The sequence below is a fragment of the Puma concolor genome, chromosome D4 (genome assembly GCF_028749965.1).
Source record: "Puma concolor isolate L17-30 chromosome D4, mPumCon1.1.hap2, whole genome shotgun sequence".
In the NCBI taxonomy this organism is placed as follows: domain Eukaryota; kingdom Metazoa; phylum Chordata; class Mammalia; order Carnivora; family Felidae; genus Puma; species Puma concolor.
In genome coordinates this window covers 5,363,383-5,389,648 of record NC_141679.1, presented here as the reverse complement: position 1 = coordinate 5,389,648, position 26,266 = coordinate 5,363,383, and the positions used below count along the sequence as shown (strand labels likewise).

Here is a 26,266-nt window from a genome sequence, read left to right as displayed (position 1 = left end):
TAACCCACCCTCTCACATCTGTGCCCCTGGCCCCTGCTTTATTCCACTTCACAGCACCCACTCCTTGGCAACAAGCCACATATTCAATTAGCTGCTCTCAATGGTCCAGTTCCGCACCCAGAAATGTGCACTGTACCGGGGGGGGGATCCGTTCCAGCCCACTCCCTGTTGTGGTTACAGCCATGCCCAGCACAGAGCAGGTACTGAGGACACACGTGTTCAACGTCGTTGGAAACTTTTTCTCAACTCTTCAGTTTTGTGCGTTTACTCGGACATTTCTTTGAGTTACTACGGGGAGGAAAATGATTCACATCCTCGGCAGACAGTTTGCAAGGCCTTCATCTTGTCTATAAATTCACTAGGAGGGTTCATCAGTAGATTTCACCTTCTCCTTCCTGTATTTAGAGGCTCCTTCTTGCCTCAAGGATAAAAAAGAAAAAAAACTGGCTTACGTATCATCAGATAGTACCCTAAGTTAACGGAAATCAAAAGCTGACCATCTGTTCTTACTTTCTCCTTGCATTTTGACAATAACTACTCTCCCCTCTGGTAGCGGGTGCCGAGGTTCACTCTGAAAAGGTAGCAGCAATTAAGGGAAATCAAAACACATCAGTTATGTTGTGAAATCAGTATTAAAACAAACGTCTCTGAACCAGTCGTACATACAAATACGCACCACAAAAACCTCATGGAGACGCCCGAATCGCGTGTTCACTTGTGACGATTAAAATATTTTTTTCTTTCATTATAACCATACACTGTAGACAAACAGGCAATTAGCTGTCTGTTATTCCTCTCGGCAGCAAATGCCCCCTTTTTTTTTTTTTTAAATGAACTTGACCTCGGCCCTACCAAAAGCTGCCAACAGTTAATTATCAAGAAAACAGCTTCAGTCATTGAAACCTTACTCATCTTGGAATGTGCCAGTTGGGACCATTTTCATCTTTCCAGGGATCTTGAAATTCCTCAGTGTAGAAGGAACTTTGCTTACAGGATTAACCAGGACAAAACATAGAAGAATCGTTAACATGTCCTAGACTTCTATGATAATGAAGCACGTGACTGATAAAAGGGGGATGTATTATTGGGATGCCAGCATCTTTATTTAGCTTTGTCTGTTCTTGGCATTCACTTGAGCCATGATAATGCAAGCAAAACAGAGCAGAAATTGAGTAACTTGAAGGCCTGTTATAACCTCTGGAGCCCAGAATATCTAGAAAGATCCTCTTGGCTGTTTCGTCACGTACTTGACCAATCACACACCTTCCAGTAAAGGTTAAGTCAATATATTTATCTCCTATGATCACACTGCAATATTTCGGTCAGTATCTATGAGAAAATGCTTGCCCCAGAGCCCCAACCAGCCACACGTACCTCCAGTACAATGCCCGGGGAGCTCTCACATTTTCTTTTCTTTTTAACTTTTTTAAGTTTGTTTATTTTGAGAGAGACAGAGACAGCTTGAGTGGGGGAGGGGCAAAGAGAGAAGGAGAGAGACGATCCCAAGTAAGCTCTGCACTGTCAGCGCAGAGCCCAATGCGGGGCTCGAACTCACAAAACCGCTTAGATCGTGACCTGAGCCAAAACCGAGAGTCGGATGCTTGACCGACAGAGCCACCCTGGCGCCCCTCACGTTTTCTATACCAACCTTGGGGGTAGTTTGTACGCTGGAAGGTAGAGTTGACCCAATCTGGATCAAATTGGTTGGGTAACCACTGCCCAAATGCTCCGATTTTGTTTGATGTATGAAGTGACAGTAGGTGTAAAAACCGCATCAGGACTTTTCATCTACTCACAAACCACCATCATAAATTCACCCACAAATAACTCCTTCCTTACAGAAACTGCAACCCAATCAGGGTGACCTGTGGCCAGAGCGGAGAAACCAAATTATAACCAGGTCATGGTTACCTTAGAACCACATACGGCTGACTCTTTTCTGACCATTTGTCTCCCGACTGTGCGGGGCCAAATTCTGTCATTGTTGGAGTACCTGTTATGTCTACACCACTGAAGCAGCAGGGAAAGTTTCATAAAGGAGGGTTGTTTTCTGAGCACAGGGAGAAAAGGTAGCAACTGACACACACACACACACACACACACACACACACAGACACGAGCGTAAAAAAGGCGTTAGAATTTGTATCAATTCTATCATTCACTGGGGTGGGTGCACTGGTCCTTTGAAGAGCTGGTTTATTTATGACCTACCTGTACTGATCCACCATATATAATGGGGTCTCCAGGAAAAATGAAATATGACTTATACAGAGTTGCACACGAACCTGCCACTCAACGAAGTAAAACCTGGTTTTGCACACAGCAGTCAACTACATGAGCTTAACTGGCATAATAAAGCTTATCAGCCTACCTGTCATGTTGCAATATACGAGAGCAGGTTCCAGAGGGCCACTTCCATCGGAATCGATATAGTAGAGCCCTGAAGAGTCTCCTCTGTGCTTGTGGGCTTCACAGGACTGCTCGTACAATGCTGAAAAGGACAGGGATCTCAGCCAGAGGCAGCAGTAAGATGGGGCCCTCTATGTTGTTAATTACGCGATACTTGCCCCAGTGACACTCATTCTGCGTTGCTCTCGGGGGCATTTTGGCTAGAGGAGTGTTCCCCTGCTCCGATCAGGCAGCATGAATACTCCGAGGCACGGAGCAAAAGATGTTAAGAGGTATCTCTGTGCGGCTCTGAACCCTGTGTGCTCTAGAAACGAGACTCTTTCCAGAGCCATGGTAACTGGACTTACACAGTCTAATTTTATTCTGCCCCATAATATCTAAGCATCTGAAGGGCGCTGGCTTCATCTCCCTAAGTGATCTGTTATTATCTAATAAGCACGGTGATTTTTTAAATCACTCAGTAATTATACTCTCTGTTTACTTAAAACACTCCACACGGGCAACGCATTGTTTTCAAGATGGGTTTTGCAAAGCACCGGCTTTTCTTCGTTCAGCGTTTAAAGTGTGTTTTAAAAGGAAATTTCCTTACGTGCTTTGCCAAGGATTACTCAAGAAAACTGAAATTCAAAAAAAAAAAAAAAAAAACAAAAAACAAAAAGCGTATACACACGAAACATCTCTTTGTAAGTTCAATGTATCCTGATTCTTAGTTGAATTTTTTATGTGTGCAATAAATGCTTTGCTAGCACATGGCAAGTGATTAACATCTGCAGATAATGGACTTAATTAATATTCAGCCTAAGCTTAAATGAGTAATCAGCCGAGCAGTGTCTCCCGTGCACATCAGTCACCGCCTCGAGAGGAAAGACCCTTTGAAAACCTGAAAAGCAGCTAACGGCCACCAGGAAAGAAACGCATCACTGCTTCTGGCACAGTGTGGACTGGATCTTTAAGCCACCCTAAGGATGAGGTCCGGCATTCAGGAACACAGACTCAGGAAGTGGCTAGCCAAGATCCACCGCCGAGAACGATCCCGGAAGGGACGGAGAGGGCAGAGTGGGGGCCCAGAACTGATGCCCTTCTCCACTCACTGGGTTAGCTACATTTTAAAACTCGGCCGATTTCAAAGAATGAAGCAAAACCCGGAGAGGGGGCGGGTGGGGCAGAGGGACTGTTTTTCTCCCTTCCCACAGAAGAAGAAGATCAAAGGAATGTTTGCTTGTCCGGGGGATGTTACAAAAGAAAACATTCTTTTATTAAATATGGCCAGGTGTCAAATGGGTCAAATGAGATCGGCCCAAATCAATAGCACGCCATCGACTCTGGTGGCTACAGACACAACACGGAATGCTTTCCCAACAGCGTTGGCTTGCATTTTGCCCACTCATGTTTACGCTTCTATAAATACGTAAACGTGCTTGCAACTGCCCTGGAAAAGTGTCCAGAGGGACACACACAAAGTGACGACAGTGGTTACGTTTGGATCGGGGCTGGACCCGCCTGGGGAATGAGGGTAGAGGAGGAAACACCAGGAAGGCACCTGCGTTAATCGTGCACTTACACCGGAAACTAACGGCCTTATGAACCCTTACTGTGGAACTGGAAATCTCTCCCTTTCATTTTGGTCTACTATTAGAGTATCACAACAAAGTCAATGCAGTTATTAGACCAAATCAAATTACTAAGGCCACAAGTGAAAGACTCCATATAATACACCTGTTAATTTTCCAATCAGAGTTGTTTGGGATGATGGTTAAATCAGAGTTACCGGCAACACCGTAGCAAATCATTCCTCGGTCATTAACCTTCAGTAGGTATCCGCTTTGTGTAAGACACCTTGCTGGGTGCCATCTGTGGCAGGGGGAGCACTGTACGTAAGAGACCGCCCCCATACTTAGCCGTGACTCTGGACAAGTCACCGAGCCTCAGACATCCCAGATGTCCAGCTCCTTCCAAATAAAGAGGTGCCTTGGAAAATTCTTACTTGGCACCATAAAAGCAAATTCAGGTACAATTGCTCTGGCTGAATTTATGGGGTGTTTAGTGGGGTGAGTCACCGCCCTTTGACTGCAAGAGCCTCCCGGCTCTTCTGTGGAACATCCCGGGCCGGAGGCCAAGGCTTCTCTGCCCGACGCTGATGCCTGCTGCTTTGGGGTTCAATTCGCATAGGCTGGAAACTTGACAATCCGTGCTCTGCCTCGGGGAATGTTCACGGCGGGCTGTTTTCTCTAAAGGCCCAGGGCGGGGACATGTGCTAAAAAGAAGGGGCTCAGAAACGTCGGCAGTGATACGCCAAAAAGGAAAAAGTAGAATAAAACCATAAACAACGAAAGCCAAGAGTTAGACAGCAATGAGGATCTCAGGGGCTCTGTGGCAAGCCTCTGGTCGGTAATGAATTTGGGGTCGCTCAAGTTTGGTTGGCTGTGGCCTTCAGAGAATGATTCTTCGGAAAAGAGCCTGGTGTTCAAGATGGAAGACGTGGGGATGGTTCAAGGCGGTCGAGAGCCCTGGCCGGCAGCTGTGGGACCTTGATCGAGGGACCTGACCTCTCTCTTTCCTAAGTGCACAATGTAGAACACTCACCTTCTAGGATGATTCTGAGGATCAAAGGAGTAGAAACATGCAGAGAACTACAGAAAACTAGGATCCCACAGGCACATGGTAAGCTTCCAATGTGTTCACCACCGCCATCATCAAAGAGCATCACGACTGTGAGGGACCTGGACGTTTACCCGGCCTCTGGCTGACTCTAGAAACCCTACCATGTTAACTCTCATCCTGTGCCCCTTTCTGCAACCCCCCTCATTAGATTTTATAAATACTGACATTCAGTAACTCGTCCTCTTTACTTCGGCAGACAGGACTGGAGAACTAAAACCGGGTCCGACGCGAGGAACAGAGTAACGTGATCATGCTGTCTAGATTGTTTCTCGTATTGGGGGTTTTTATTACATTTTATTTTCCTGTATTTATTTTTCTTTGCCTGCTGCTTTCTTTTTTTTTTTTTCCATCCTATCTGATACTACGTATTTCTGTAAACTGCCTTGACATCACTAGGAAATAAAACTGATTAAAAATAAACCAGGCATGGGGCACCTGGGTGGCTCAGTCGGTTAAGTGTCCCACTTCAGCTCAGGTCCTGATCTCAGGGTTCGGGAGTTCGGGCCCCTCGTGGGGCTCCGTGCTGACAGCTCAGAGCCCGGACCCTGCTTCGGATTCTGTGTCTCCCTCTCTCCCTGCCCCTCCCCCACTTGCGCTCTCCCTGTCCCTCTCAAAAATTATCTCGCCAACCATGAGTTCATGACATGAACCGAAATCAACAGTCGGACCCTTAACTGACTGAGCCACCCAGGCACCCCTAAATATGTATTTTTTGTTAAGAAAGATAAAATGTTAAGTCTTACCAGAAAATGTACAGAAAAACCATAAGGGGGGGAATGCTGAGCTCTGTCTGAAACTTGATAATGCTTAAGTTTTGTTTCTTTAATAAATCAGCATTTGACAAAAAAAAATTAATAAATATTCTAAAAATTAAAAAAAAAGAGACCAGACAAAAATTGGTCCCTAAAAACTTGTTTTTGTTGTTACTTCCCAGAACGTGGTTGCACAGACACAGACACATATACACGAAATAATGAAAAGGAAAGAAGGGGGCACCTGGGAGGCTCAGTCGGTTAAGCCTTTGACTCTTGCTTTTGACTCAGGTCAGGATCTCACGGTTTCATGAGTTCGAGCCCGGCATCAGGCTCTGTGCTGAAAGCCTGGAGCCTGCTCGGGATTCTCTGTCTCCCTTTCTCTCTGCCCCTCCCCCACTCATGCTCGCGCGCACATGCCCTCTCTCTCTCTCTCTCTCTCTCTCTCTAATAAATAAATAAACGTTAAAAAAAAAGAAAGAAAAGGAAAGGAGAACTGCATGGAAATCAGGACAGAAAAGGGAACAGGCAGGGTGTGGGGCTTACGGGAATGGCAGGTCGCGCCCAGGTAGCCAGTGTGCGCACAGTCACAGGAAAAGGTGTCCCAGGACTGGGAACATTCGCCCCCGTGCTCACAATAGCTGGGCAAACACCTACGAGAGAACACAAACAACCGTTACTTCCCACATTCAGTCAGGAGAACACGTGTATCTTCACCGACACGTTACAGTGGAAGACAGTAATGACAGTGGCTTGAAGAGAAAAATTGCAACATGAACAAAAATTGTTAGATCTGTCAAGAAGGTTTCCTAAGGCGATACCCACGACCAACTAAGAAACCCATTAGATGCTGCCAATTGTCACGTATTTGCGACAGATACATTTTCTACCCGTTGCATTATCAAAAAATGTGTTTGCTTTTTCACGAATAAGGCAAGATCCATTTCATTACATGACCCGAGATATAAACTGCTAGCAATGGCCACGGGCAGACACAATTGTTCCCCTCCCTGCTTCCGTGTCCTTGAACTGGGACCTACAGATCCTTCCGCAGAGAGGCATTCCTCTCCACCTTGAATCTGGGTTGGGCATGTGACCAGCTCCGACAGATGGGACATCAGCAAACAGATACAGTAGAGGCTAGAATTTGGGAGATGAAAGACCTTCCCCCGGAAAATCATAATACATTGATGATAGAAACCGAAGACAACACAAACAGAAAGACATACTATGCTCATGGATTGGAAGAACCCTGTTCGTACTACCCATGTCCATACTACCCAAAGCAATCTACAGATTGAATGCAATCCCTATGAAAATGCCAATAGTACTTTTCACAGAACCAAAACAAAAAATCCCCAAATTTGTGTGAAACCACAAAAGACCCTGAATAGTCAAAACAATCTTGAGAGAGAAGAACAAAGCTGGAGATATAATTCTCGATTTTAAACTATACTACAGAGTTGTAGTAGTCGAAAGAGTATGGTACTGGCACAAAAACAGACACAAAGATCAATGCAACAGAAATAAGAGTGCAGAAATAAACCCACATGTATATGGTCAATTAATCTATGGCAGAGGAGGTAAGAATATACAGTGTCGAACAGACAGTCTCTTCAATAAATGTTGGGAAAACTGGACAGCCACACGTGAAAGTATGAAACCGGACCATGTTCTTACACTATACATAAAAATGAACTCAAAATGGGTTAAAGACCTAAATTTGTGGCCTGAAATCATAAAACTCGTAGAAGAAAACACAGGCAATAACCTCTTGCACATCAGACTTACTAATATTTTTCCTCAGGCAAGGGAAACAAAAGTAAAAATAAACTATTGGGCCTACATCAAACTAAAACGCTTCTGCACAGAGAAGGAAGCCATCAACAAAACAAAAAGGCAACTTATTGAATGGAAGAGGATACTTGCAAGTGATAGGTCTGAGAAGGGCTTAATAACCAAAATATATAAAGAATTGGTACAACTCAACAGCAACAACAACAAGTAATTCAATTAAAAAAGGAACACAGAATCTGAATAGACAGGCTTGCAAAGAAGACATCCAGATGGCCAACAGACTCATGAAAAGCTGCTCAACATCACTCATCATCAGGGAAATGCAGATCAAAACCACAGTGAGATACCACCTCAGACCAGTCAGAATGGCTCGTACCAAGAAGACAAGAAATAATAAATGTTGAGAAGAATGTGGTGAAAGGGAGCCCTTGTGCACTGTTGGTGGGAATGTAAATTGGTCCGTCAACTATGGAAACGGTCTGAAGGTTCTCCAGGAAAGTGAAAACAGAAATACCATAGGATCCAGTAATGCCACTTCTCAGCATTTACCCAAGGAAAACAAAAACATGAATTTGAAAGGGTACATGCACCCGTATGTTGACCGCAGCAGTGTTTATAATATCCAAAATATGGAAGCAACCTAAGTATTCATCCATACATGAGTGGATAAGGAAGATGTCGCATATATACACAATGGTATGTTACTCGACCATAAAATAAATGAAGTCTTGCTATTTGATACAACAGGAATGGACCTAGAGAGTGTTACGCTAAGTGAAATAAGTCAGAAGGGGAAAGACAAATACCAGATGGTTCCACTTATATGTGGGATCTAAAAAACAAATACACAAACAAAAAACAATAAAAAAAAAAAAAAGAGAACCAGACTCAAATATGAGATGAAAATGGTGGTCGCCAGATGATGGGGGTAGGAGTGGGCAAAATATGTGAGGGGGATTAAGAGGTACAGACTGCCAGTTATAAACCAAACGACAAGGATGAAAAATACAGCATGGAGAACATAGTCAACAGTATTCCAGTAACTTTGCCTGGTAACACATGGTAACTACACTTCTCCTGGTGAGCCCCATAATGTATATTCTTGTTAAATCACTATGCTGTACGCCTAAAATGTACTATGACAACTGTATTGCAATTAAAAATGTTAAAAATTTTAAAAGTTAACTCAAGGGAGACCATAGACCTAAATGTAAAATACCAAACTCTTAAACTCCCGGAAGACAACAAAACGGAAAATCTAGCTGATCTTGGGTTTGGTGATGACTTTTCAGATACGGTCTATGAAAGAAAAAAAATGGGTAATTTAGATTTCATTAAAATTTAAAACTTCGCCATCAATGACATTGTTAAGGGAATGAGGTTACACACCACAGTCTAGGAGACAGTCTTGGCGAAACACACACTTGACACGGGCTTGTTATCCGAAATACAAGGGAAACACTTTTATTTTTTCAGTTTATTTATTTACTTATTTATTTTGAGAGAGGGAGGAGAGAGCACAGGGGAGGGGCAGAGGGAGACAGAGAATCCCCAGCAGGCTCCGTGCTGCCAGCGCAGAGCCCGACACGGGGCTCGATCTCGCAAACCGTGAGATCGATCATAACCTGAGCTGAAATCAAAGGTTGGACGCTTCACCGACCGAGCCGCCCAGGAGCCCCTAGGTAAACTCTTTTAAAACCCAACGGAAGGCACATGAACCACCAATTAAAAACTGGCTCACAAGATCTGAGCAGATGCCATACAAAAGAAGATATAAAAATGGCAAATACACATATGAAAACATGTTCCACATCGGCAGTCATTAGGAAAGTGCAAACCAAAACCTCAGTGAGATGCCACTTCCCACCCACCAGGATGGCCATCATCAGAAAGGTAGAACAGGTGTTGACAGGAATGAGAAGGATCTGGACCCTTCTACGTCGCTGTTGGGACGATAAAATGGTGCTTTAGAAGTCAATCTGGAAGTTCCTCAGTTAGACGCAGAGTCACCACTGGCAGCAATTTCGCTCCTGGGTACACGCCCAACAGAACTGAAAACACATGTCCACACAAACACCTGCACGTGAATGTTCTTATCGGCACGACTCGTAATAGCCAAAAAGTAGAAACAACCCAAATGCCCACCAAGTGACGAATGGATAAACCAAATCCGTCACAGCCTTACAAAGGAACAGGATATCACGGCTTTGCCAATGATGTAGAAAAGAAGACCCGCGTCAATTCAAAGGTGGAGGACCTGGGTCCCGACAAGCCACACTGCCTCTCAGTTTAAGCTCTAAACACAGTCACTCAAAAGCCTCACACGTTTGCAGGAGCTACGTAACTATTCCCTCTGGAGCTCAAGAAGTCAAAGGGATGAGTAACTTTGGGTTGCTTCTACTCTATGAGCAGTGAGCACTGAGCACTCCCTTACTGTTTGAGAGAGAGATGCTGGAAATGAGCCCAATTTCTTTCCAAGGACGCATAGGCACGCTCTCTGCTGGGCCTTCTGCCATTTGAGTGGGAGACACCTGATTCCAGGCCAAGAACCAGAAGGCGGGCTTCCTGGGAAAACAGAAGGGTGTCTCTTCACCTCCAAGGATTACGAGGCAGGTCAGTCGACATCCGGGCCCCTCCCTTCGTGACTGCTGTCCCCGTGTCTTTGGCCCTTTTGGTTCTTCCTTCAATGGCTGCAGTTTCCGGGGCCCTCCCACGCCTGAGGTCGGCTTCGTTACCCCAAACCTCCTGCTTTCCTGGCGGGACCCAGCGTGCACAAGGAAGACCAGAGAGAGGTATGAGCCGTAGTAAGAAAACCTTCACGTGTGTGCGTGTGCAGGCACACCAGCGTGTACCTTAACCTGACTTGGATGCCGTGCCACCGCCGAAGATTGGTGGGGAACCGGAAGTCTAGCGCCGGGGCTGTGCTCACACGCAGATGAGGAGAGCTTAGTCTGTACCAAGTTTCTATGGGAAGGGAAGTTATGAAACCTCCACACCACGCACGGGCCAGGTTCCTTCCGGTTTCAGGGAAGATGTTGGCCAGAGTTGATGCGCAGGAGGGCAGTCAGGATGGGGATAGTACTTAACCTGTAAAACATTGCTAAGAGAACAGACTCGAGCCCGGACGAGAGCCAATTCAGGGAATTCACCGGGGACTTGTCGGGCTGTGGGGGGCTAAAGTGGGCACAGCTTTACAACAGGGAAGATGAAGATTAAAGCTGGAAATCTGGGTGGGACAGAGACACGGATGAAGCGTTCGGTGAGCGGGGAAGCGTCCGGTTCCTGAAAGGTGGAACAGAAGCCGGAGCCTCTTCTCCACGGTGAGTGAAAACGAGATCCCTGCTTGGGGATGGAAGCGTCAGCAGATGTCATGTTTAAGGTTCTCCCCAACCTAAGGATTTTGTGCCTCTAGCATTCTCAAAATATCTTAAGACCTAATAACGAAACCTCTTGACTCTGGGCCTCCCAAGATGGTGCTTCTCCATCACCATCCCATCGAGCGGTGAGGTCACCCTTTATCCAGCTGTCCAGGCCAGAACCTGAGGCCCATCCTGACTCATCCTTCTCCGCCACCCCACAGCCCGGCAGCGCGTCAACTTGTCACGATGTTCCCCAAACATGTACTTGTCACGATGTTCCCCAAACATGTAGGAGCCAGCCCTGTTTTTCTCTTCCCTACTTCGGGCCATCATCCCTTCCCACAGGTAGGCAGCCCCTTCCCCGGCCTCCCACCACACACCCTCTCTCTTCAGCCCACACCCAAATCCTCTCCCCGCCGTGGGCCGTACTGCCTAACTGAAGCCTTCAGAGATGCCTCAGGGAGCCTCAGGTCAACGTCCAGACTTCGGCTTCGCCGCCAGGCCTCTGTGGTGCAGCCCCGCGCAGTGAGGCAGCCCCATCTCTCACCACCCCCTGCTCCTCCTTCTCAGACACCCAACTGGTACAGCAGGCCGTGCTCGAACCGGTAGACTCATGGCTGCACTTGGGCTTGGGCACAAGGCTGTACCTTCCCTGGATGCGTATGTAGCCTCTCTCACTTGACGGACTTACCCACCTTGCACCCCACTCTAGATGTCCCTCCCTCCTCTCCAAAAGCCCTGCCTCGTCCCGGAGCAAATCAGGGACCCTTCCTCCATGTCTCCACAACCCCCCACAACCTCAACTACTTATCCTCTCTAAGAGAATAAGCCTACTAACTCTCTCCAAGAAACGACGCGTATAGGGCACGATGGTGCGCTTAGCGTCTAGAAGATTAACGCCAGACAGAGGCCAAAGAAGTGGGAAAAGTGGCCCCATCCGTACAATCCAGGCCTAGCGGTGTTCAAGACGGCACTCCCGTGATTCTCAAAAGAAACCCTGACCAGACTGTGTAACCCGAGGTATATGACATGAAATCCTAACGTCCAAAACACAATTGGTGTAAGACACGATCCCTCCTCCCGGCTACCTCCTCCTAGAAACCTTGTTCCAAAGAACCCACCGCTCTCCCTGTGTCACGGGGGCCCCGGGGAAGACAGATCACCAGGTGCACGAGTCCTTGTGTGGCTCAGAAAGGTTTCCTACGTCCCATGAGATTTCAAACATCCTTTCATAACCCTGCAGTATCGTCGGGCCAGGAATGCTGTTACGCATCATGAATTATGAACTCCCATGCCTGACGGATAAAAGTCATAAAATCACTTGCATTTTAATAATAAATCTCAGCTTTACTGAGCACACCACGACTTGCTCTGGACAGGCAGGGTGTGGGCTGGGCGGGTGGCCGGGCTCAGCAACGGGCAGCCGGCAAGAGCCTGGGTGTGGACGTTTGCTCTGTCGTGTGTTTACGTGAATCCCGTTTGTGGTGCATTGGACACTCAGTTGGTACGTATGGCTGGAAGGGCTAAGGAGAAATGAACATTTTTAGTAGTGGAGAATAAGGACACGTTTTTAGACGTTAAACCGTTAAAAATTGCAATTATCGACTGTATCGGCCAAAGAGTCAACAGCTCTTTTCACACCCATGTACGGAGCTGCCATGAACCTCAATTTGTGCCGAAAGGAGGTAACTTAATATGCCAGATGTCTCCATCCATTCTTGGAACATATTTCTAAAATCCATTTTTGCGTGTGATAAGGAAAATCTTTCTATTTGGTGATATATATATACACACACCTATACATGCACCACACACGATTTTGGGGGGGCTAAAAGACTTGTATGCACAAAGGGGCAACATGCATTTCTTATGTCAGAGAAATCACTGTGACCACATCATGCTTTGGGAGGGAATTCTCCGGGCACCGATCTAACTTCCCACAGACGAACAGAAGGTGAACCATGCACATGAACATCGGCATTAACGAAATCACGTTCTCACGAGTTAATACTTCACGTACTGGAATTCACAGTTTCCTAACACGTTGCCAAACTGCAACATAACTCATACTTTATCGGACATGACGTGGAATTGCAGTGAGCGCTAAACTTGGAACAGATTTGCCGTGGGGCACCTAGGTGGCTCAGTCAGTTGAGCGTCTGACTTCGACTCCGCACGGGGCTCTGTGCAGACAGTGAGGAGCCTGCTCGGGATTCTCTTTCTCCTTCTCTGTCTGCCCCTGCACCCCACTCTCACTCATTCTCTCTCTCTCTCAAAAATAAATAAACATCAAAAAAATATTTTTTTAAAGAACCAGATTTACCGCACAAAGCACTTTGCAAAGTGTGACCTTTGAAGGGGTTGGCCGGGCACGGACGTGCGAGGGTGTCTGGAGCGCGTTTGTTTATTCAGCAGGGATATACGTCACTCCTACTGCAGGAGGCTACACCCATCAGGCACAGAAAAAGATTTAGTTCCTTTTGGCCAAAATAACTGACAGTCCGATAGCATGACTAATGAGACCATTTGAATAAAAGGTGCAATGCTTAGCAATTTTAACACGCTGTTGTTTCAAAACTCTTCTCTAATTGACTCACATTATATGAGTTAAAGGGGGACAACATGATGATTGGATATTTGTATATATTGTCCCGTGAAAAGTTTTTTCTTGCGATGAAAGATCTCCTTCCTCTCTTAGCAACTTTCAAATATACAAAACAGTATTATTAACTCGAGGCATTATGCTGTACCTTACGTCCCCATGAGACTTCTTATATAACTGGAAGTTTGTGCCTTTTTTTTTTTTTGGAGAAAGAGAGAACACACCGCGGGGGAGGAGCAGAGAGAGAGAGAGAGAGAGAGAGAGAGAGGGAGAGAGAGAATCCCCAGCAGGCTCTGTGCTGTTAGCACACGGCCTGACGGGCTCGATCCCACGAACCATGAGATCACGACCTGAGCCAGTAACAAGAATCAGATGCTCAACTGACTGAGCCACCCAGGTGCCCCAGTACCTTTTCACCTCTTTCAGCCACTCCCACTCCCCCACACCACCACGGGCACCACCAATCTGTTCTCTGTAAAAGCCCTGCTTGTCTCATCTCCCTCAGGGAACCAGTACCATGTTCAGCCTGTGGTAACTGGGTTCTTTCCATTCTTTGTTGTGTTTACATGACCAGAAATCTCCAAAGGCTCAATCTTTCTCCAAGGAACACTTTTCATTTTCCACGTAGAAAAGGGAGTGTGGGGTCAATCCAGCTGACCACATTGACTTACTGGTCCTCGGTGATTCATTATCTCTGTAGACTATTCTAATCTGTTTTGGTGCAGTGGAAAAATTCTTAAAAGTATTTCTACTCATCAGTATTTACGCTCAATAATTATAGCACCACAAACAGAATTCTGTAACAACTAAGCAGTGTGGGGACAGACACAAGGAAAATTCATGAGAGTGTGTCTTCTAAGAAAATATTATCATTCAAAGGAGCAATTATTCAAAAAGAAAGACTGTCATTTTCTTGTTTTCAACGTAATCACAACTTTTCCATTGGGACTGGATATCAGGAAGAGAGGAGCTAGAAGAAGGCGCTTTTTCTCCGCTGTCCATTTTTTTCAATCTACGATCAAACGGCTGAAATCAAGAATGCTAAAATGACACGGGATGGCTTTACCTGTCTGTGAGGCCGCATGTGTCTATCTGGAGGTCACGGAAACTCCCCAGCGCCCCCTGCTGCACCGTGATGGGATCCACCGCCTTGTCGCCAATGGAGATGAGCCTCAGGCAGCCCTGAAAGCCGCCCAGGGGACCTCCACATCCAGAGCCAGAGACGCTGTCAGGACAGCCTGCACGGAGATACACAAAGGAGAAAGTCAACCGTCGTGACCAAAATAGTGCACAGTGTTTCTTAAATGCAAGTTTGCCGCCTCCTCCTGAGGACGAGGCTTTCTAACTTTTCGGCAGGGCCATACTGCTCACGGAGGGGGTGACGGGTGGCTGAAAAGAACAGAAGCTAGCGGTTTCGGTAAAGCATAGAAACAACAAGCGGAACCAGGCTTACGGGCGGATGGGCCGAAGGTAGGACGCGCAACCCTACCCATAGAGTCAAGGCATGTTTAATTTCAGCAAAATGTGATTCCTCTCGTGCAAGCGCACAGAAAAAATCACTCCTTTTAGCATGATATGAAACCATGTGAACTAAATAAAGGGCATGTGATAACAGAATCAGAGAAAAAACTCACAGGCATAATAGGACCTGCTAAATTTAAGATACTTGAAAAATAATTACGTCATGTGAAATTTCTACTCTGTACGTTCATGCGTGCGCACACAGACACAGGCATAAAACATTGTTTGAGGGGCGCCTGGGTGGCTCAGTTAAGCGTCCGACTTCAGCTCAGGTCACTATCTTGAGGTCCGTGAGTTCGAGCCCCGCGTCGGGCTCTGGGCTGACGGCTCAGAGCCTGGAGCCTGCTTCCGATTCTGTGTCTCCCTCTCTCTCTGCCCCTCCCCCATTCATGCTCTGTCTCTCTCTGTCCCAAAAATAAATAAACATTAAAAAAATTTTAAAACAGAGTTTGATTACAACTGGTCAGAGAGGGGTGCCTGGGTGGCTCAGTCAGTTAAGCATCCGACTTCAGCTCAGGTCACGAATCTTGTGGTTTGTGAGTTTGAGCCCCTCATTGGGCTCTATGCTAATGGCTCAGAGCTTGGAGGCTGCTTCAGAGTCTGTGTCTCCCCCCCCCCGCTCTCTCTGCCCACCCCCCCAACCTTGTGCCCTCTCTCTCTCTCTCCGAAATAATAAATGAATACACTTAAAAAAAAAAAAAAAGGAAAAGAATTATGTATGTGAAACTTCCACTCTGTAAGTGCATATGTGTGCGCACAAGCACAGGCATATTTAAGTTTTTTTCAATGTTTATTTATTGAAATAACTCCCAGAGTGTGAGTGGGGGGGGGGTGGCAGAGAGAGAGGGAGACAGAATCCGAAGCAGGCTCCAGGCTCTGAGCCGTCAGCACAGAGCCCAACAGGGGGCTCGAACCCACCAATCGCAAGATCATGACCTGAGCCCAAGTCGGATGCTTAACCGACTGAGCCACCCAGGCACCCCAAGCACAGGCATATTTAAAACCATGTTTGATTTTAACTGTTCAAGGAAATCTAAGAACAATCCATATGTACATTTCTAATTGTTTCTGAATTAGGCAATTTAATCAACTACCTTTTAACAGTAACACACAAAATGAACAAGGATCTCACGATGATATGGCACTGAAAATAATGGAGAAAAATTAGCATCAGACTACACCATGAAAAAAAGAAATGGGCTTTGATGGTTTCCAAGAGTAAGAGTTAAATTTTACAAGTCATGCCGCAGTCACTAATTGGTGCGGTGTAATTACTGTTAAATTAATTAAGCAAGGGGGCCACCAGACAGAGGCAGCTCACCAAAAGCTTTAGTGGCCTCGGAAAGCAAACCAAAGTCTGGGCCTTTAAATGCCCCCGGGTTCTGAAATCAAACCCTAAGGACAGCCCATCACGAACAGCTAACCAGGCTTTAAGCTATAGCCAATCAATAATTTCCTTTCTTTGCTTCCGCACCTTCTCTATAGAAGCCTGTCCCCTGGCTCCTGTCTCTACGGAGCCCCCCTAACCACCTCTGGTTTGCTGTTGCCCAATCTGAATCAATCTTTGTTCAAATAAACCCTTAAAATTTTTGATACGCCTCAGGGTATCTTTTACCATTACAAACCACAATTCCCAGTGATTTTATTGTATCCCCTTGGGTTTCCCAAGAAGACAATGCTATCAGAGTAATGGTGAGCCAGGTCACGGCTTTGAAATCACAATCCAAGCAAATGGGGTTCAGAACCACCTCCTTCCCCACGTGTGGGGGCCACATGTGGGGCTCTCCCAGCCCCTGCTGAGCTGCCTTCTACAGGCATCGCAGATTTGAGTACTGCAACATGCCTCGGGTTTGGGAGGAAAGGAACAGCTCCAGAAAAAAGGGAACAGTCACCGTAAATGCTTTTGTAAAAGGCAACACCTGGAGGAAATCTGCATACAGAGCCTAGTTCCCAAGACACCGCCCAACCCGCCACACTTCATTTTTAGGACAGAGGCTGAGGGTCTCCCCCAGAACTGGGGGGGGATGGCCAGCGCCCAGGGGTGCAACAAAGTGGTCAGTGGGTGGTCTACTGCCATTTCCCTCCTGGGACGTCTCTGAAGGGCAGAATGCTTCAGAGCCTCCGCGGGACGTCCTGAGGCTCCTGTTGGAACTGCATCCACGCCTCAACTTGTCTCTGTTCATCCCAGCTGCTCTCTCGACCTTCCGAGGAACGTTCCCAAGAATTAACCTCACCAAACCCCGGTACACAAAGGTGCCAGGCAGAGAGGCGGCTTCCCGGGGAACCCACCTGCAGCGACGTGGGATAAAATCACCAAGTTTTCACCTAACTGAATACTTTATTTCCACAGGCAAACACGAACGAAGCACAGCATTTTTAAATAATCAATATGGTTTTAAGCCCGAGCAATCGCGCAGTAAATTGCATGCTTCGTGAAAAATTTACCTATTTTATTTATTCTTTCCCTTATATAATTATGTTTCATTCACATCACCTCCAGGGGAATGTTTTCTTTTAACTTATGAGATAGAAGATCTTAATTATCATCTTTTTTTTTTTTTCAACGTTTTTATTTTATTTATGGGACAGACAGAGACAGAGCATGAACAGGGGAGGGGCAGAGAGAGAGGGAGACACAGAATCGGAAACAGGCTCCAGGCTCCGAGCCATCAGCCCAGAGCCCGACGCAGGGCTCGAACTCACGGACCGCGAGATCGTGACCTGGCTGAAGTCGGACGCTCAACCGACTGCGCCACCCAGGCGCCCCTTAATTATTCATCTTTTTAAAAAAATCATTAAAAAAATCATTTTCCAATTACTTAAATATTAAGGATTTTTTTTTTTTTTGGTTAATATTTACAGCCTGGGTTTGAGATTATTTTATAAGGCTCTTATTTTTCTTAATGAAAAGGAATCCGTAATTTTATAAAGATTTTACTCATTGTACTCCTACGTGTTTCTTTCCTCTCTCTTTGAACTTTTGTCCTGAGGTCACTGGTGTCCTTCCAGAGGGTGGGGGGACAGAACATGGAGCCCCCTCGGTCCCAGGAGCTTGCTGCCTAAGAACTTCCACAAAATGCACTTTTCCTTCAGTGACTGAGGCTTTGATGCTTTGTATTCCTGACAAATACAATCCAAAACCAGCCAAGGCCTGCATCAGGTTCAACTCTGTTGGGCCCAATGCAACCCCATAAGGTAGCCTCATGGAGACTTTGACCCTTCAAGTGTGGTTCGACGTCACAAAGAACTGCTTAACTCTAAAGTTCTTTACCATTTCCTTGCTTTATGCGAAAATATGCACATTTCGGCGTGTAAAAGAATTTCTGGGGGCGCCTGGGTGGCGCAGTCGGTTAAGCGTCCGACTTCAGCCAGGTCACGATCTCACGGTCCGTGAGTTCGAGCCCCGCATCGGGCTCTGAGCTGATGGCTCAGAGCCTGGAGCCTGTTTCCGATTCTGTGTCTCCCTCTCTCTCTGCCCCTCGCCCGTTCATGCTCTGTCTCTCTCTGTCCCAAAAATAAATAAACGTTGAAAAAAAAAATTAAAAAAAAAAAAAAAGAATTTCTGAAGGGTTATATTTGGAACAAACCTGGTACATCTTTATATCTTTACAGGTGACTTCTACTGACAGTGCTTAAGAACAGGGCATTTGCTTACTCCTCTCCAGCCACCGTCCCTTCCTCTGGATCACAAGCCTCAAACTCATCTAAAATACAAAGCAGAATCCGGGGCGCCTGGGCAGCTTAGTCGGTTAAGCGTTCAACTCTGGATTTCGGCTCAGGTCATGATCTCACAGTTCATGGGATCGAGGACTGCATCTCGCTCTGTGCTGACAGTTTGGAGCCTGCTTGGGATTCTCTCTCTCCCTCTCTCCCTGCCCCTCCTGGGCTCATGCTCACACTCTCTCTCTCTCTTTCAAAATAAATAATAAATATGGGCGCCTGGGTGTCTCAGTCAGTGAAGCATCTGACTTCAGCTCAGGTCATGACCTCGCAGTCCGTGAGTTCGAGCCCCGCGTCGGGCTCTGTGCTGACAGCTCAGAGCCTGGAGCCTGCTTCCGAGTCGGTGTCTCCCTGTCTCTCTGCCCCTCCTCACTTGCACTCTGTCTCTCTCTCAAAAATAAATAAATATTAAGGAAATTCAAAATAAATAATAAACAAATAAACTTAAAGTCAAATAAAACACAGTGCAGTACCTAACTATTCCCGTAAAGGACAAAACTAAACAGAATCTAGCGGTCACAAGGAAACGTTCTCAAAGTGGAACTGTAAGAAGGAAAGGTCAGATCGCTAAGTGCTTCATTGCTGCAGAGGTCGGGAAACGAGGGGAGGAGCCACGGCCCCAGAGAAGCCCAGGCCGGAAGACGCCCATTCATTCATGCTCAAGACTGCCTGAAATCCCGACGGTAAAAAGGCAGAGGGTCATTCCTCGCTGACCTGATTCGAGATGGAAGTCAAAGCGGAGAGGGAATATTTACTGCTACATTAATGGAACACACCCGTCACTATCCAAGGGGTCGGAAATTTAAGTACCTCTGAGGATGGCGGAGAAATTGTCACTTTATGTCACTCACCAGGATGGGTCCTCAGTGAGGCCTCATTACGGTCCTCATTGGTTCCCCGGCCTGTTCACGTTTCACGCAAGGACGCTCGAGAGATGCTCAACATGATGTTAATAGTCCCCCACTCTGTGGTGCAAGCGTGCTATTGAATGGTACAGAGATCCCTTACCAAAGCTCTGTACGATACGCCAGAGCAAAACCATCGTTGGAAGAAAAATTTACCAACAAAGCTCAGACTGAGAAAAGTGAGGGAAGTAAAAAGGGAACCACGGAGTGTTGACAGGACACACGAGAAAGGCTGCTAATTGGCAAGAGGGCACGTCGCGTGGAAAGAAAGCCACAGAGCCCTGGTTTGTGCCGCTGTCCCATCATAATTAAGGAGATCATCTCCTTCATTGGCTAAAGTGTCCTGGCTTGCACAATAAATCATATGGCCACCCTAACTGTAACTGCCAGATGTCCTCGTCCGTCTTTATGGGAAAGCATGTGACTGATCGGACTGTAAATGGGAATTTACAATTGGTCCCTCCATCGGGAGAAACCCAAGGGGAAGAAGAACTGGTTAGGGAGGGTCTCAGCACATGGGGTATTGGTTTCTGTGAAATACAGAGCATGAATTGGATAAAGTGAATTTGCTTGTTAAACATGATGCATATTCTGCTTCTGGTGGAAATTAATGACAAAGATAATTAAATAAACAGACGCTGCCATCAACCATTCTTGGGACTGGATAAAATAACTCTAACATTGACGTCTCGGGGTCTCAAGGTTTCCACTCAAGTTGAACCTGACATGACCCACTTTACCCAGAACAGAGCTGGAAAGTCAAACAGACTGTAGAGACAAGGGGCTCTGGACAAGGGAGTCTTCACCTGTGCATAAAGCTTGTGAATACAGTACATCTACTGAGAACCAAAACTCCATGTTCACTGGTCCCAGACCTCCCTTTCTTGATTTTCCTTGACCGCAAATAATATTCGTCTTTTTACTTAGTATCAGTAAATTGGTCTGCTTTGGTTTCGTTTGTTTTAGCCTGGTGAGGGCATCGGTGGAGTGTTTTGGATAGTATATATTCTTCCTCCAGGAAAAAAGATGCTGTGATGTTGGTATAACACGAGCAGTTGATTAGGTTAGTTTGAATCATTGCCTGGAATTGTTCTATAGGCCTAAGTTGGGTATTTATAGCTACATATGTAGAGGTCATTCTGAATTTATACATTAGTTAGGGATAATGTGCTGTGACTGCAAGATCTTACACTGTTTTTGCCACTTAGCGGCAAATTATAATCGCGGCCAAAAAACAGGAAAGTGGTAATGAAGAAAAGACATTCTACTCTCTCATGGGATGTTTACACTTTGTAATTCTGCTCATCTGCAGGACGCTATTTGTTACGGGAAGCCCTACTAACAAGACAGTTGTTCTGCACATCAACACAATTTTATGAAACTATGTGAGGAAAGGCCTATTATGCTCTTCTCAACACATCGCCTCCAACTCTCCAGGGTCCTTTCATAGACCAGAGGCTGGGTCTCTGTGCAAAACCCATGTGACTAATGCGAACTCGCGAGCGTCGATTCGGCGTAATGACTGGAGCCTGTCGCTGGAAACACCGCACACGACCTTGTTTCATCATATCGACTGTGCGTACTAGGAAAGCTTGGTAGTTTGTGCATAAGGAAAATTTTTAAATCACGGGCAAGATTATTCTTGGCCGCCGGAGGAGGACATTTATAGAATTTTTTATAATAGCAAAAAAACAAAAACTGGGTACAATCCAACTGTCAATCAATAGTAAAACGGGACGGATTTAGTAAGTAAAACATGGTATAATATACATCAAAAGCCACAGAGCGGTAAAAATTAATTAACTTTACCTATAGACATTCACACGGTGGATCTCAAAAATAAATATAAAAAACAACCACAGCAATAATTAAAAAAAAAAAAAGAACACAGAAGGATGCATACAGTGGTACCCTATTTATAAAGTTAAAAGCAAGGTAGCACACAACACTCTTCTTTTAAAGTCCCTACATAGATAACAGGTTTAAAGAAAGGCAATACATTAAAAATTACAAACTTTCAGTTGTCAAATAAATAAGTTATAGGAATAATGTACAGCATGGTGACTACAGGTAATAATGCTGTATTATGTATTTCAAAGTTGCTAAGAGAGTAGATCTTCCTTTTTTTAATTTTTTTTAATGTTTTATTTATTTTTTGAGACAGGGAGAGACAGCATGAACAGGGGAGGGTCAGACAGAGGGAGACACAGAATCCTAAGCAGGCTCCAGGCTCAGAGCGGTCAGCACAGAGCCCGACGCGGGGCTCGAACTCACGGACCGCGAGATCGTGACCTGAGCCGAAGTCGGCCGCTTAACCGACTGGGCCACCCAGGCGCCCCGAGAGTAGATCTTCAAAGTCCTCATCACAAGAAAAGAATTGTAACTATGTCTGTGGATGGATGTTCACTGGACTTACTGTGGGATCGCTTCCCAGTACAGACAAATATCGAGGCATTATGTTGTACATGTGACACGAGTATGATGTCATACATTGGTTTTATCTGAATTTAAAAATCAAAGGGACACTGGGGTGGCTCAGTCGGTTGAGCGTCCGACTTTGGCTCAGGTCACGACCTCATGGTTGGTGAGGTCGAGCCCCAGGTCGGGCTCTGTGCTGGCAGCTCAGAGCCCGGAGCCTCCTTCAGATTCTGTGTCTCCCTCTCTCTCTGCCCCTCCCCGACTCCTGCTGTCTCTCTTTCTCTCTCTCTCTCTCTCTCATGAATAAATAAACTTAAAATTTTTTTTCTCAATTTAAAAATAAGAAAAGCAATACAAAGATTAGTAAAAAGAAATGCAGGGCAATACTTAACTGGGGGGGATGAGAATCTGGAGGAATAAGGGAAGCTTTGAAAGCGTTGTATGTTCATTTTGTTATTATTATTATTTTTTTTTTATTTTTCGAGAGAGAGCATGAGCAGGGTAGAGGGGCAGAGGGGGAAAGAGAATCTTAAACAGGCTCCACGCTCAGCACAGAGCCTGACACGGCGCTTGATCGCACAACCCTGGGATCATGACGTGAGCCGAAATCCAGAGTCGGATGCTCAACCAACCAAGTCAGCCAGGTGCCCTGAAAGTAGTGTTTAACTGCATACACTGGGGGGATGAGCCCATAAATATTCAAGAGACATGAGTAGTATTTTAAAATACATACACACGGGGCATCAGGGTGGCTCAGTCGGTTAAGCGTCTGACTTCAGCTCAGGTCGTGATCTCATGGTTCGTGAGTTCGCGCCCTGCATGGGCTGTGCGCCGACAGAGCAGAGCCTGCTTCGGATTCTCTGTCTCCTTCTCTCTCTGTCCCTCCCCTGCTCGCCCTCGCGTGCACGCTCTTTCTCTCAAAATGAGCAAGTAAACGTTAAAAACAATAAAATATATACATGTATTGCGTAGCAACTACTGATTCATACAACATCAGCGTGTAAATATCTAGGAAGTTACCTACTCAGGTAACTGCGTTGGCTGTTGGGAACATGTAGAGTGTTCAAATTGTGAAAGGTTCAAGCATCAAAGAAGATTCTGTGGTTTTGAAAAGTATTTTTTTTTTACTCTTTAATAAATATAACAAGTATTCTATTTTGTATTGTTAAACAACATAGCAAGGATTTTTCTTCCTATCCCTTTTAGTGTCTCAAACTCCTTTACCTTTTAAGTTATAGCTCCTGGATAAATTCTTTATTTAGTTCTCAAGGAATCTGTTCCTCTGCAGAGCTATAAAATCCATCATAAGCATAAAGGTCTAAAAAACTATCTGGGTCAGAAATGCACCATATTTAGCAAGCAACGAAGGCCAGCAATCCGATCTGTTAATGCTGCTGGCAATACTCCATGCGCACCGTGATGGCCGCTTTCGGGGGCTTGAAAGATTAAACACCCTGATTCATGGTTTGTGTGCTTATTGTCAATTCTTAGGGAGGATTTTATACTTTCTTATTGGGCTATCAAGCTATCTCCACCATGATTCCAAACTTATTTTAGAAAAAAAAAAAAAAAAAACAACTATAAAATGCAAAACAGGAATAACATCAAGGCCGGCTTCCAGCCAAGATTAGAAATAAGTCTTACAATTGACAGGTCTAAGCTTCTGGTGGCTCAGGATTTTTCACTTGAATGCCTCAGGAATGGAGATTCATTACCCTCAGAAGCTCCCCCTCCCTGGCTGAAAGGATCCCAGACAGACTCAGTCAAAGGTCTACTGAACACGCAGCAGTCCATGGACTACAGTCCAGGGAGACGGCCTGGTGTCGTGTTGGTAAAGTTCATCGCGAAGTAACGAGTGAATCATCAACAGCGATTAAAGTGCTCTCTTGCTCTGTTGTATATAATGGGGCCCTTCTGTACAGACAGTGGGGAGAGAATGTTTCCTAACTATGTTGGGAATGTTTCTGCACTTGGTGACGTGCAGATTCTGGTTCAGGAAGTCAAGGATGCTCCATCCAAAGCTCTGATAAACTCTCACGTGATGCTGATGCCGCTGGTTCCCGGATCACACTTGGGGAACCAGGCTCCTCAGGGAGAAGAGAAGGCTACAGAAAGAATACCCACATGCAGCAATAAAATTGTCACATAAAAACCTGAAGAGAAGGTTGGGAGAGTCATTTGGCAGCAAAATTCTCGACAGCAAAGTACTAAAGGTAAGAAACAGGGAACAAGGACCCTCCCAGTTGCCCGCACACAGAATTGCCTGGAGACCTTAAGAAATGTGTTGCCCAGGCTTCAGAACCAGATAAATCAGGATCCCTGGGGACGGGACCAGGCGCTAGCATTTTGGAAGCCTTCCAGGTTACTGCAGGGAAAGCAAGTACCAAATCCAAAGCCAATCTTAGCACAGGTACATTTAAACAAGGCCACACAGCAGACGTGCATTTGAGGCCATAATTTACCGTCTTTGCCGACTCAACATTCTCAGGGACTATCACTGCAAGAGAAAGGTTGTCCTTCAGTATTAGTCTTCATTTAAAACGGTCGGTTACCTTAGAAGGCGGGAGCTGGAAAGACAAAGATGGTTTGACTGCCAACAGAGCCGGTCTTCACTTACCGCCCAAATAATAGGTGTCCCCGGAATCAATCCGTCCACGCAAGGAATGAGCCACGGAGGCCGCCTCGCCATCCACCATCACACTCAGGTGACTTCCTTTCAATGATAAGGACACCGAATGCCACTGCCCGTCACTTAATCCAGCACCTGGAGGTAAACAAGATGGGGAAAAAGATTTTCCTATAAACCCTACAGATGCCTCCAAACAGAGCAAGTGCTCGAAAACAGCACGATGAAGATCCTGGACCATCTACCAAAGACCACCATGAACTCACCTGAAGCCTCCCCAGGCTATTTAGCTGGCTGGGCAATGGAGAACCACCACAGAGGACAGCTGGGGCCTCTCGGGGGGACAGGGTGAGGCTTGGGATAGATGTGGGCTTGCCTGGGGCTTCCAAAGAGGCAATGAGATGATGTGGTATCCTGATCCGGTTTATCCAGGAGGAAGGTGTGGCCCATGCAGTGAGGCTCATCGAGTAAATGTGTGGTTGTGGTGGGTCCTTGTGTCTGACCCTCCACAGTCATGGACTGGCCAGTCTGGTTCTAACAAAAATTATTATGTTCGGCCGGGAATATTTATGCCCTAATGGGCGCACTGCAATGGCTGTGTTTCACTGTCTCATCATGCAATTAAATCAGAAAAGTACAGGGAGAAAAGAGGAGAAAAGAAAGAGACCCGAATCAAAGGGGTAAAGAAGAATCAAGAGTGGGCGATCCAGACATTCTGCTTTGGATGCTGTAGTGTTAGTTTCTCCTAGTCCTAGGGCCTTTAGAGAATAACACAACTGACCCTGAGCAACCCTGAAAGAATGAGACCTTTCCAATCACATCGGCATAGGGCATACCTCATTCTCCTCTAGCTTGTTCTAACCTGAGGATGTGGAGAAGCATAGGCATTTTCCAAAATTGTAAGTTACAGAAATAAATTTTTTTTCAGACTTTTTTTATTAGCATTATCTATAATGATAATTATAGACCATTTAGACTATTTACGGTAGACTATTCAGACAAATATATCGTATATATCAATCTAACTTTCTAAAAATATTTAAGTATTTATTAATAAAACATGAAATTTCACTGAAATCATTAAATGTAAAGTTAGAAAAGCACATTGGGGCGCCTGGGTGGCGCAGTCGGTTGAGCGTCCGACTTCAGCCAGGTCACGATCTCGCGGTCCGTGAGTTCGAGCCCCGCATCGGGCTCTGGGCTGACGGCTCAGAGCCTGGAGCCTGTTTCCGATTCTGTGTCTCCCTCTCTCTCTGCCCCTCCCCCGTTCATGCTCTGTCTTTCTCTGTCCCAAAAATAAATAAACGTTGAAAAAAAAAATTTAATCTTAAAAAAAAAAAAAAAAAAAGCACTATATTACAGAGTGTGTGTGTGTGTGTGTGTGTGTGTGTGTGTGTGTGTGCATACTCAATCACTGTATAAAATCAATGTATAAAAATGGAAAAGAAAACTGGTAGGAAATATTCTTAAATATGAACGTTAACTTTTGGAGAAGG

General features: G+C 45.7%; 1 protein-coding gene across 4 annotated transcripts in view; it reads right to left on the bottom strand.

Moving 5' to 3' along the window:
- Positions 1–26,266, bottom strand: part of LOC112868541 (contactin-associated protein-like 3) — a 194,066-nt gene that overhangs the window by 58,942 nt on the left and 108,858 nt on the right. For all 4 annotated transcript variants that reach the window (XM_086684866.1, XM_086684864.1, XM_086684865.1 and 1 more), the window contains 4 exons: positions 24,762–24,908; positions 14,647–14,818; positions 6,369–6,475; positions 2,372–2,491 (listed from right to left, as the gene is read on the bottom strand). In XM_086684866.1, coding sequence (XP_086540992.1) covers positions 2,372–2,491; positions 6,369–6,475; positions 14,647–14,818; positions 24,762–24,908 — 546 coding nt within the window. The remainder of the gene's footprint in view (positions 1–2,371; positions 2,492–6,368; positions 6,476–14,646; positions 14,819–24,761; positions 24,909–26,266) is intronic.